The sequence below is a fragment of the Macrobrachium nipponense genome, chromosome 36, assembly GCF_015104395.2.
Source record: "Macrobrachium nipponense isolate FS-2020 chromosome 36, ASM1510439v2, whole genome shotgun sequence".
NCBI classification, from domain to species: Eukaryota; Metazoa; Arthropoda; class Malacostraca; order Decapoda; family Palaemonidae; genus Macrobrachium; species Macrobrachium nipponense.
This window is the reverse complement of record NC_087220.1, coordinates 25355709-25367851: the sequence shown is the minus strand read 5'-3', so window position 1 is coordinate 25367851 and position 12143 is coordinate 25355709. Positions and strand designations below refer to the sequence as shown.

Here is a 12143-nt window from a genome sequence, read left to right as displayed (position 1 = left end):
CCTGGGAATAATGGAAGGAGAGGATATAAAACATCCAGAGATGAAGGGCACGATCAGGAAAGAATATATGCAGAGACTCAAGTCAAAACTCTACGCCGAAAATATGATAAAAGCCATAAACACATGGGCAGTGCCAGTAATCAGATACAGCGCAGGAATAGAGGAATGAATGAAGGTAGAAATAAGAAGGATATGGGATATGCCAGTGGAAATTGTACCCATAATCATAGGAACACTAGGCACGATCCCAAAATCCCTGAAAAGGAATCTGGAAAAACTAGACGCTGAAGTAGCTCCAGGACTCATGCAGAAGAGTGTGATCCTAGAAACAGCGCACAAAGTAAGGAAAGTGGATGGACTCCTAAGGAGGCAGGAGACGACCCGGAACCCCATACTATATAAATACGAGGTGTGGCCACCCTAGAGGTGCGAATTAGAGGACTGTGATAGAGAAAAAAATTCATATAATAATAATAACAAAAATAATAATAATAATAATAATAATAATAATAATAATAATAATAATAATAATAATAATAATAACGCTATTTTAACTTCGGGGGAACCTAGTCATAAACAAGCCTTTTGACTGAAAGAGGACCTTCAGAAGACTGACACAGAAAAGGCTTGACGTTGAGTGATATATGAAAGTTTGGTCTGATGGCTCGGCACTAGTACCGTTCTGTCGTCTGGTACCCAAGGCAGGGAAATAGATCAAGAACAATGGCAAGGATGCTGACTGAATCACAGGACAGATCTCCTTGTATGAGATTTTAAAGCTACGTCAGCCATTCTATCCTCGCTACCATTTTAATAATCAAATCCCTCCCACTTGGAAAGTATGCAGACGGAATAAGCTCTCATCAGGATAAACTGCTTTTGAGAGAAACCGTTTATATGAGGATAAACGATTGTGCATCAGTTAGGAAATTAACGAAAAAGGTAATGAAATATAAAATATTATACATTACGGTATTTCGCCAAATAGCAAAAAGGAAAGGCTGGAAGCAGTAATATAGGAAACACACAGGCCAATATTTCACAAGATGAAATGAGCAGTGGAAAATGTATCAGCATATTTACAAGAAAAAAAAATATGAAAAAATGAATTAAAAATGAAATGTATCAAGGAAGTAAGAAAAAGACAGAGGGACGCGTGACCCCTGGACACAACCATCCTGCAAAAGAACATTTCAATTATCCTGCTCCCAAAAAATTTAAGGGAAAAACTTTTGAGTTTCATAAAAGTGAAAAAGAAAAAGGATTGTTAGGAAAACATGGGATTCAAGGAAAAACTCAGAAATTTTGCATAAAAAAAATGAAAGAAGAAAATCACTGGCAAAAGTAATAAAGATGGAAATCTGCAACGATGACAAAATGGAGAGAAAAGGGGAGATAATTAATTTTATTCCAACCAACAATAATTAAATCAATGTCACAAATGAAGAATCTTGTCATATATAATGAAACAAAAGGGACGAGGAAAGAGAAAACTGGTTGCAGCAACACAGAAAATAAAGTAGAGACGAAGAAACGAGGTTAAAGTGATTACAGACCGAAAATTAAAGTTTATCATAAAGCGAAACATAATGACGGAGGAATACTTGAGAATACAATAACAAATACTTTAAATTCACGCGCACACAAAAAACGTCGATGACAAAAAAAAAAAAACGCAGTAGAAATAATATGCTATGAAAACTAGTCTTAACGTAAGCTAGTATTTAGTGGCAAACAAGATACGTGAGTCTAACTAACAAGAGAAAAGAATATCCTTAACAGAGTGAGAACAGAGAAAACGTCGAAGATGTGAAAAATGGGTGAAATTTTCTGCTTAGGAAGAATTTGGATACTGGATACTGCTCATGCCAATCGCTTTGCTGGATATAGTATATATATATACACTGGGTCAGATGACTGGGCTCCTCTATTCAGGTGAAGACGCTATCTAGAATAATCAAGACGAATGGGCAACACTGGAGCGAGCAAAGGGCAATATGTCATGCGTAACTCCTGAGTTTCAACATGCCATCGGTAAATTGACTACAGACTCTCTCTCTTCTCTCTCTCTCTCTCTCTCTCTCCTCTCTCTCTCTCTCTCTCTCTCTCAAACAGATCACGTTATTTAAACTGTAATCGCCAGGGAAATTGCGGTGTTATATCACAAGCACAATATCGAGACTGAATTCTAATAGGACCTGAAATGGAAGCCCGTACTTCCACCTCCCAAATTTACACGCACATCGTGGACTGAGCTTCTTCGCCAGTATTCACATAGCGTAGCTCCAGACTATCAACACTCTCTCTCTCTCTCTCTCTTCTCTCTCTCTCTCTCTCTTTCTCTCTCTCTCTCTGCCTCTTTATTCAATGTGTATGCGACAAGTCACCAACCTGTGTTTATGATTCAACTATATCTAGCATGAAAGAGTTATGACAAAAATTGGTGACGATACATGTGACATCCGCGGTATCCTGTTGTTTCTCTGTAGACAGGGCCGTGACCTTGGTTCTATGATGGCCTCGAACAAATGTGTCATTCACTTTTGGCCAAAGTACACAGCGTTGAATTTCTCGTCGTATGGCTTTTTGTTAATGTGTCTTTGTAACAATCTGATTCATCCCGTTCGTACAGATATCTCCCATTTTGAGGAATATTTTTCTGGGCTAAATAAACCAGTCGCCACTTTAGAGGCTAATCTAGTATATCTTCATGAAATCTTTGCAATCCATTGGTTGCTTTCAACTGTCGCTCATCTTCCAGAAGGACAAATTGTCACTTTTCAATCAATTCAGTGTAAACACCATCGAGTGACTTTCCCAATTGTAGAAAAAGTGAGAAGAAATGAAACATCGCTTTAACCCTGTCCAATTTGGCAACGGATTTATAGATTAAGGCTTCACAAAAAAATTATATGAAAAAGACGAATATCACCCAGCAAGTAGAAATTCATCAGGCAAAAATTAAAAGTCATTGAGGATTATACGTTTTAATACTTATATAACTAGATAAATAAATAAAGGCATAAGACATCGTGTATATCTCGGTGTTTGTAATGACTTGCAATCAAAGGCAGGAAAACCACAGGGGGTTTCATTAGTTAATTAATAAACTGGACAAAAATTATATTCACCAAAGAAGATGTACCCCAACGAGTTATTTCTCGAAAAGAAAAGAATTAATAAAATCCATAATATAAAATATATATTATTGTATTAGAAACTAGTCCTTAAATATGATGTAATAAAAATGTTACACTTGAGAAATGACAGCACCCTGAGATTCCTTTTGGATTGAGTGAGAAAGTGTTGCAGTAGTCAAACACAAAGGGTTTTGCGTGCATCACAATTCCTTCAGCTTTGTAAGGCAAAGCTTATCTTGTTATTCCGTTAAAATACTTAGAAAAAATCATATTACAATTATGCCACTATTAATATAAACATTACAAATCCACCTGATGGAAAAAGGTAAACTTATTAAAACGCAAAGACAAAGGGTCATAATGAATAAAATATTGAGACAAAATACACACCACGTCTCTCTGTCACATATGTTTCTTTTTAGAATATTTAATTTTAGAACTTAATTTGTTTTGGAGCAATTTCAATATTTGTTTTTCATTTCTTGTTTTTCCTGCCAACTGTCATTGTTGATATTTATAGTAGTGTAGTAACTGTTTGTGTTCTTTTGAGAGGAAAGGGACTTTATTGCCATAACTGTGTGTATGACACTCTCTCTCTCTCTCTCTCTCTCTCTCTCTCTCTCTCTCTCTCTCTCTCTCGTGTTGAATGTACATGATATTTACAAATGAAGTTTTATTTTCTCTTATCAATATTGGAATTTAAAGTTATTAGTTTTAGCACAACCACCATTTTCTCTTCGTTCAATTTAAAGATAATTAAATTTCTAATAAGCTCTTGCGTAATCATGATTCCTTTTCACAGTTGCCTCTATCATCTTCACCTTTGTATAACTGAGCACTCATTCTCTTCATCCAATCCTCTGGAACCTGTCCTTCATCTAGATATATATCCCTCGCAATTAGTGGCCGGCAGCTCACTCTCAAACTGTCACGACCACACTGCAGCAGCTCATTTGCAATTCCATCAGACATTGATGTCTTCCCATATTTCAACCTGTTATTGCTCTCCTCACATGCCAAGCAGTTACTCCCACAAACCTTCAGGATTTACTCTCCTTTTCCACTCTTACGCTTCCCTTTTCCACCTCAGACACCATCTCCTCAATTTCACTGTTGTTCTCAGATCCAATTTCCATGAGTGTTTGTCTACATTCGCTTCCTGTAGAAAAACACCTTATCCTATCGCAAGATTTTGCTTACCTTCACCCTGTTTTTACTTATCTCTCCAATCTTAATCTTGACTACCCTATCCATCCAGATGACTTTATGAAGTTTCACGAAATGTCCATTCCATGGTAATCTCCTTAACCCATAATCAGATTTTGTTTTTCTCACTCCCTTATCACACTCACTTGACATAATTACATTTACAGCTAGAATTGCAAACCTTTTTCCCAACAAACTTTACTTTCACTTCAGCATAAGAATTATAAGCTAAATACATATACAGCCAAACCTTTTATTACCATTATATCCACCTCTACAATCTACTTTTCCTTCATTGTTTTATTTTTACCAAATATAGAGGTGAATTTTCATTTTTGGAACCCTGTCATTGCAACAATCAATTATCTCTCCAAACAAATTTTGACAAATTCTGAGTCATCTCTTGCAATTAAATCATCTAGCACAACCACCCTTTGGTCATTTGCAAACAAAGCAAAACAAGGAATCCAACTCTTCTAAGAGAGCCTCTTTCACTTTAATTTTTTACTTTTCATGGGCCACACACACCCACCAATGCAACTTTCTGTCTCTTCACACTCTTCGTATTATTGATCTAACACGTTCGTAATATTTCATTTAAAGAGTCTTACACAAACGTACATACACATGACCACACACACACGCACACACACACACACATATATATAATATATATATATATATATATATATATATATATATATATATATATATATATATATATATATATATATATATATTATATGTCATGTCACATTACCGTGATTATATACATACATCGAGCTAAAAGTGTCCTTTAATATCTAACTCGCTTTACCTCGGAATTAATATATTTTCATATGTTAACCGAAGGGAATTTTTAGTCGATAATAAATTCCCCTTCGGTTAACATATGTGAAACTGTATTAATTCCGAGGTAGACATATATAAATATATATATATATATATATATATATAATATATATATATATATATATATATATATATATATATATATATATATATATAATTTCCTGCGGGGAGATGAACATTCTCGCTCAAAAAAATACATTCTGAAGCTGATGAACACTGTATGACATTCAGAATGAATGCTATTAAGTCATAGATTTGTAGATGGACATAACTATTACAACTTACAGTATATAAAGCGATGAAAACCCCTTAGAGAAAAAAAGGCATCTGCTACATAAAAAATGATATTCGCTAAAGTTCCCTAGAAATTCAGAAAATTTATCAATCATTACACAGAAACGTTAATGCTTTTAAATACGACTTACAAAAAAGAATAAGCGAAAAGAATCAGTGCAATTTTGCATTCAATGTTATACGATTAAGATTAACCGTATAACATTGCTATGTTAATACAGATGAATACGAAAAGCTCAATGAAACTTTTCTCTGAAATGAATGAATATTGCTATACAAGCCAACAGGAGGAATGTGCAATTTATATAATGTTCATTAATACAAACTAAGTAAATGTGTATTTTATATTGTATATATAAATAGCAATATAAGCGAGTAATGTTTACAGCTTTATACTCTCAGGAATCCAGCATTAACTTTATATAAAAAATATATCGATGGTATTATTTATTTATATTTATACAATGTGTAAGAGTGTGTGTGAGATAGACCCAACAGGCTGTCAATATTTGAGCTGACTCTAAATGAAGGACCCAAATCCTGGAGTTAGAAAGAGTTGATGGAGGATGAGTTCCTTTTTGCCCAAAGACTCAGAGTCCAAAGTGAAGGACTGAAGAAGAACTGATCGATAACACTGGAGAAATTCTACCTGGCATTTTCTCTGAGGGAATGCCAAACCCTCCTGAATTTATCCTTCTATCATAATTGTGATTGCTATTGTATTTGTATGAATACCATTAAACTTGGGATATATATGTTTTTTTATTTCAATATTTGTAAAATAATTAAATAAATAAATAGTACATACAGAGAGGGGCAGCCAATATAAAATTTCTCTTACACATTCAGTCATTTCATTTAAATATTACATTCTAATCCCATCTTGATTGCGAATCCCAACGTTTAAATATTCACACGACCACAGATATTCTTGGTTCATTAAGTCATTTCATTTAAAAAGAAATGTTGAAGTCTGCGCCGAGACAAAAATGAAAAACAAGGCCTTTGAACTGAATAAATGACGAAGCAATCAGCGAAAAACTGTTCGCGGTGATGCAAAAGCCGTTGCAATAATGTTTGCAGGCGACAAAAACCAGCTTGTATGATCGTGAGTGGGAAGTGCGTTGCAAATATCGGATTAGAATTATCTCAGAACTTTGCTGGGGAGTTGACATTCGCAGTGGAAACAGGGTCTCGGTTCTGCCGGGATGTTTCCAGAGAGATTTACAAAGGATCTTTGTGGACATTGTTACTCTACAAGCGAAGGAAAAAAGTCTGCTCCCTGAGTCCCACGAGTCTAATCAGAAACAGATAATAAAGCGCTCGTGCGTGAGAGAATGCGCGTGCGCAAAGGTACATTTGGCTCTTGTGAATCGATTTGGGTTGGTTGTCCAAAACGACTTATGGTAGTCTTAAATTAAATTAAAAGGTCATAAAAACATACCCGTTACGAAAGCTGACACGTCTGGGGTTAGTCATTGGGTAGACAAAGATTTTGAGAGATGAAACTCTGATGAAAAGGTTTTGTGTCATTGTGTATGGACCCATAAACACTCACTGGACAAATACCTCCCCAAGAATATTAACGGAGGTACAGTAAAATGAATGAAAGTTGTTTTATGAAAAAATCCGTCCTAAGATTAGACTCAAAGCTAATTAATATTATAGAAACATAAAGAATTTTATTAAATTGAAAGAACTCAGCAGTAACTGATAAATAAGAAAAAACTTGACGAAACCTCAGTGTCGGATGCTTTACATATTATGCATTCGATCACGAAGTTCATATCCAGCCACCTACTATTTTCCAGGAGCGACAGAGCATTTTCTTTTGGCTTAATTTTCAAATAAAATTATAACCGATGTTTTGGAAAATAAATTCTCATATATAATTTATGTATAGAGTCCTGATTTTTTTAGACCACACCAAATATAATATCTTTTAAAATATTCCTTTTGAAATCAAACTTCAAATCTGTTAAATATTAGAAAAAGGTTACAAGACTGCGTTCTTTCGTGGCTTGAATTCTAAGACAATGGCCCCTTAGGTGGCTTGTTCCATATGAATAAAATTCATCTTCTGAATAATAATAATTTTGGACATATTAACAAAATAAGCTAAAGCATGCAATTTCCTCGTATCTTTATACTTATTTCATAAGCCCAGTGTTAATTTTTCAAAATCATTTTCGGTCTTTATAATGTATACAACACTATAAGCATTCCTTGTTATTCAGTGTTTATATATTTTTCTCCAAGACAAAAAATAAGGCAGGGTCAAAGTTGAATCAAATGACGAATACATAATATTTTCCTGCGCTTGTTTTCTCTACCTTTCATTGTGGCCTATTGAATGGGATCATCGGCATCGGAGTAATTATGTTACGGATTATAATTCCCTTCATAATTCGTTTATTCCAGTTGTTCGCCCATCAGTTTAATCTCCACCACACTGGATGTTATCAGGAAATGAGTAACCTCTGACGCAACATGTCAAGAGAATATTTCAGATTAAAGGAACTTAGTATGTTGTAGATTATAGTAAATTTGATATTAGGATTTGGTTAAAACTTACGCGTTTTATTATGACGATACAAATCCACCTTCAAGCATCCATCTCTCGACGGAAGCTCAATAAATTCTTTCGAAATTCCTGCAATGTGCAGAGGCAAATTGAATACTCTGAAGGAACTCAAAACTACAAATTTATCTCCCTTTCCTGTATAGAGAAATGACGGGTCTGTATCTATTGACAGATGCCAACTTTCCGTTTGCAATTTTGTTGTATGAACTTCAGTGAACAGTCTACACCGACTGGCATTTTTATATAGGAATGTTGTCAAAAAAAATTTTTTCAACATGATAGTTATTTCACAAAAGTTAGTCGCATTTAAGGAAACAGCTTAAATGAAATTTATAGACATGTTGTTATATCCTCAAGATTTTAAAATGAGTAACCAAATACACCATGAAAAATAACATACCTGAAAACTCACAGGGATGAAATAAAGTAATATTAGCAAAATGGCACAGATGATATTTACCTTGAGAATATTTGAAATGATGAAACAAAAGCATTTTGTTTAAGGAAATACAAATATATTATATTTGTATTTCACAATACAAACATAATATAAAAGCCATAAATTCCAGTATCCGTATGGAATGCTTCTTAACTAAGTAAAATAATCAAAGGAATAAGAGTAATATAATTAACTGTTGTCCCTTTGATGAACATACACGAACCAAAAGGTATAAAAGGTAAATAAAGAAATATTTACTTATTTATAAAAGTGAATGAAATATGATAATCTGAATCTTAATTTTGTGAAAGAGAGAAGAGTTCTGTTGCAATTTAAGAGCCTTAACAGACCATCTTTAAGGGGCATCGTCTTTTACATCGGTTAATATAACTGACATTTAAAAGAGTTTGTAATTGGGAATGCCATTGAATAAACTCGTCCCCTCGTCGGCAAACATCAAAAGGAACAAGTCTTTGAGCGTTGGTGTGTTGAAAGAAGCAGCAGTTTATACCAAAAAGCGGTTTTTTGAAGGAAAGGAAAACCGCTTCCAGGGTCTGCTAAGGGTATTTCTTTCCAGGTGGCGGAGAGGCCTTTAATCTCCAGTCTGCAGCTGGAAGAGCAAAAGTCCTTCCATTGGAAAAATAGAATTTTCTTTGAAAAGGACGTTTTTTGATCCGGACGTTTCAGATACTTGGCAGTTTTATCCCTAAGCGAAGACCAAGTAAAAAAGTAAATGCATGGATGTTATCTTTTCACAGTATTAATGAGATGAAAAAACAAGCTTTGTATATATTATACTCATTAAATTGTTCAAACCATATAATTATTGGAAATTTTCCTAGTTTTCCACAAATCGTAAGTAAAACAAAAAAAGTCAGCCACATCGGCTATCTGTACACTATTCCTCAAACCTATCTCCATAATTATATCAGCTGTCCTACAATATTAATAATTTATTACACTGAAGCCACAGTAATATTGAGGACTGAATCACAAAGCATCGCCTCTGGATAAGGAGCTGATTCCGATATTTTTCGGAGCTCATTTGCATCGATTCGGAGCCAAATTCATCAGTTGCAGATATTGGAAAGCTGTCTCCGCTCTTTGCACAGATGCTCTGGGCAGATCACATGACAAATATCTTTCTGGTTATTCCTTTCAGCAAGTTGGCAAATGTCGCGGATTTTGTCTGCATCTTCTGCGGAAGGAACTGTCGTGAGGGAGAACTTGAAAGGTACCTGGTATATACAGTTGAGGACTTTTTTTGTGCATCGACTGCTTTTGCATTTTACATACATACATACATACTACATACATACATACATACTACATACACACACACATATATATATATATATATATATATATATATATATATATATATATATATATATATATATATATGTAAATTAAGTAGAAGAAATTATAGGATTATCTGGGTCAGACTGATGGTTGAAAATTGCACTGTTAAAATCTTTAGTGCATATGCACCCCAGATAGGATGCTCAGATGAAGAGAAAGATCGCTTCTGGTCGGACTTAGAGGAGGAAATGAAAAAGGACCATCAGATGAAAGATGCCTAGTCGGCGGAGATCTGAATGGGCACGTAGGCCAGAATACATGGTGGGTATGGCTATGATGAAAGATATGCAGATGGTGAGAGAATTGTTGATTTTGCTGTGTCCAAGGATATGGTACTGGTGAACACTTTTTCACCAAGCGGCAAGAACATCTAGTTACGTACAAAAGCGGCGGAAGGTCCAGCCAGATAGATTGCTTTATGTATAAGAGGAAAGATTTACGCGAGGTAAACGATTGTAAGGTCATAACAGGAGACCATGTGAGTGTACAACATCGTTGGTAGTGATGGACTTGGTTATGGAAATTGAACAAATAAGGGAGAAAAAAATGCAGGGGCCATAAAGGATTAAATTGTTGAAGCTGAAAGAGATTGAACTTTGTAGGCAGTTTAAAGAAAATAGTTTTAGAGGAACTAACACGTGAAATTGAAGATGCTGATGAATGGTGGAACAGAACGATGGAAATAATACTGAGGGTTGCTAGAGAAATATTGGGTGAGAGTAGTGGCAAGATGTCCGAAAATGAAGAAGTGAAGGATGCAACAAAGCAAAAGAGAGAAGCAAAAAAAAGGTGGGATGGGACCCAAATGGAAGAGGACCGGATAGCCCAGAAGGAAGCAAATAAATTAGCAAAGAAAACTGTAGCAATTGCTAAGGATAGAGCATATGATCAGCTTTACAAAGAGTTAGATAACAAGGAAGGGCAAGGAAAGATCTTTAAACTAGCACAAATGAGAAATAAGAGTACCAAGGAAATAACACACATAAGACAGATTAAGGATAAGGATGGAAATATACTGAGAAATGAGAGAGACATAATAAAGAGATGGGAAGAATATTTTGAGGCCTTATTGAATGAAGGAAATGAAAGATTTCTGATAGGAGATGGACACACAAATTGTGGACCAGTCACAGAAATAACAAAAGCTGAGGTTAGAGTGGCACTGGGAAAGTTGAAAAATAGTAAAGTGGTGGGACCGGATGGCATACCTGCAGAAGCCTGGATGGCTCTTGATGAGGCAGGAATTGACATATTGTGGCAGTTAATGAAAAAGATTATGAAAAGTGAGATGATAGCCGAAAAATGGAGAGAAAGTATATTAATCCCAATATTCAAAGAGAAAGGGGACATTCAATGTTGTGAAAATTACCGAGGAATAGAACTTATGTCACATACACTGAAGGTATTTGAAAGAATTATGGATGAAAGATCACGGCAACAAGTTTTCATCTGTAGACAGCAACTAGGATTCATGAAGGGGCTCAGTACTGTGGATGGTATTTTCGCTCTGAGACAAATCATGGAAAAGGTCTTGCATATGGCCTTTAGAGACCTTGAGAAGGCATATGACAGAGTACCACATCAGGAAATATGGAGATGTCTCAGGGAGAGAGAGGAGTGATGTAGAAGTATGTCAGAATGATCAGGGAGATGTATAGAAATGTAAAGACCAGCGTCAGATCTACAGCTGGAAGAACAAAATTTCCAAGTTAGAGTCGGGCTACATTAGGGATCCACTCTGAGACCAAAAAGTGTTTTTGGTTTTTCAGCCGGTGTAGTCTGTTCAGTTCTTTCTCAAACTTGCGGAAAACTGGCTTGACTCTGGAAGTTAGTGAAGAACGTGGAAAGGCGGTTGAATTCCATAATGGGCTGACAATGACTGGTAAAAATGTTCTGTAACAACAGAATTCTATCTAATAAAAGGAGCCCATAAAAACACCAAAATGTAGAGAGAAAAGTACTATATTTCAGAGACTGCTGTCTCTCTCTTCAGGTATATGAATGAGAAAAGTTTACAGAAAAGGTGGTATTTATACCAAGAGATCCATCCACAAGTAAGCCAATTTAGGTCACCCCTGCTGCTAATCTTCCTTTAATCTTCTTAAGCGTTGGTTGAATGAAAACTTCGTCGACGACATCTGAGATCCACCCGTCCTGGCATGGGATCTCATAGACCCCAGAGTCTTTGGGAGATGTCTTTTGTTGGACGTTAATCAGGGATTTGGCTAAGGTATTTGGGTAGGTAAATGCAAAAGGGAAGCAGGTA

At 35.4% G+C, this 12143-nt stretch overlaps 1 protein-coding gene across 1 annotated transcript; it reads left to right on the top strand.

Annotated features, from left to right (window-relative positions):
• Positions 1-10553: 10553 nt before the first annotated feature.
• On the top strand, positions 10554-11498 carry LOC135203382 (uncharacterized). Its single transcript, XM_064233116.1, has one exon. The coding sequence runs from the start codon at positions 10554-10556 to the stop codon at positions 11496-11498; it is 945 nt and encodes a 314-aa protein (XP_064089186.1).
• The last annotated feature ends 645 nt before the right edge of the window (positions 11499-12143 follow it).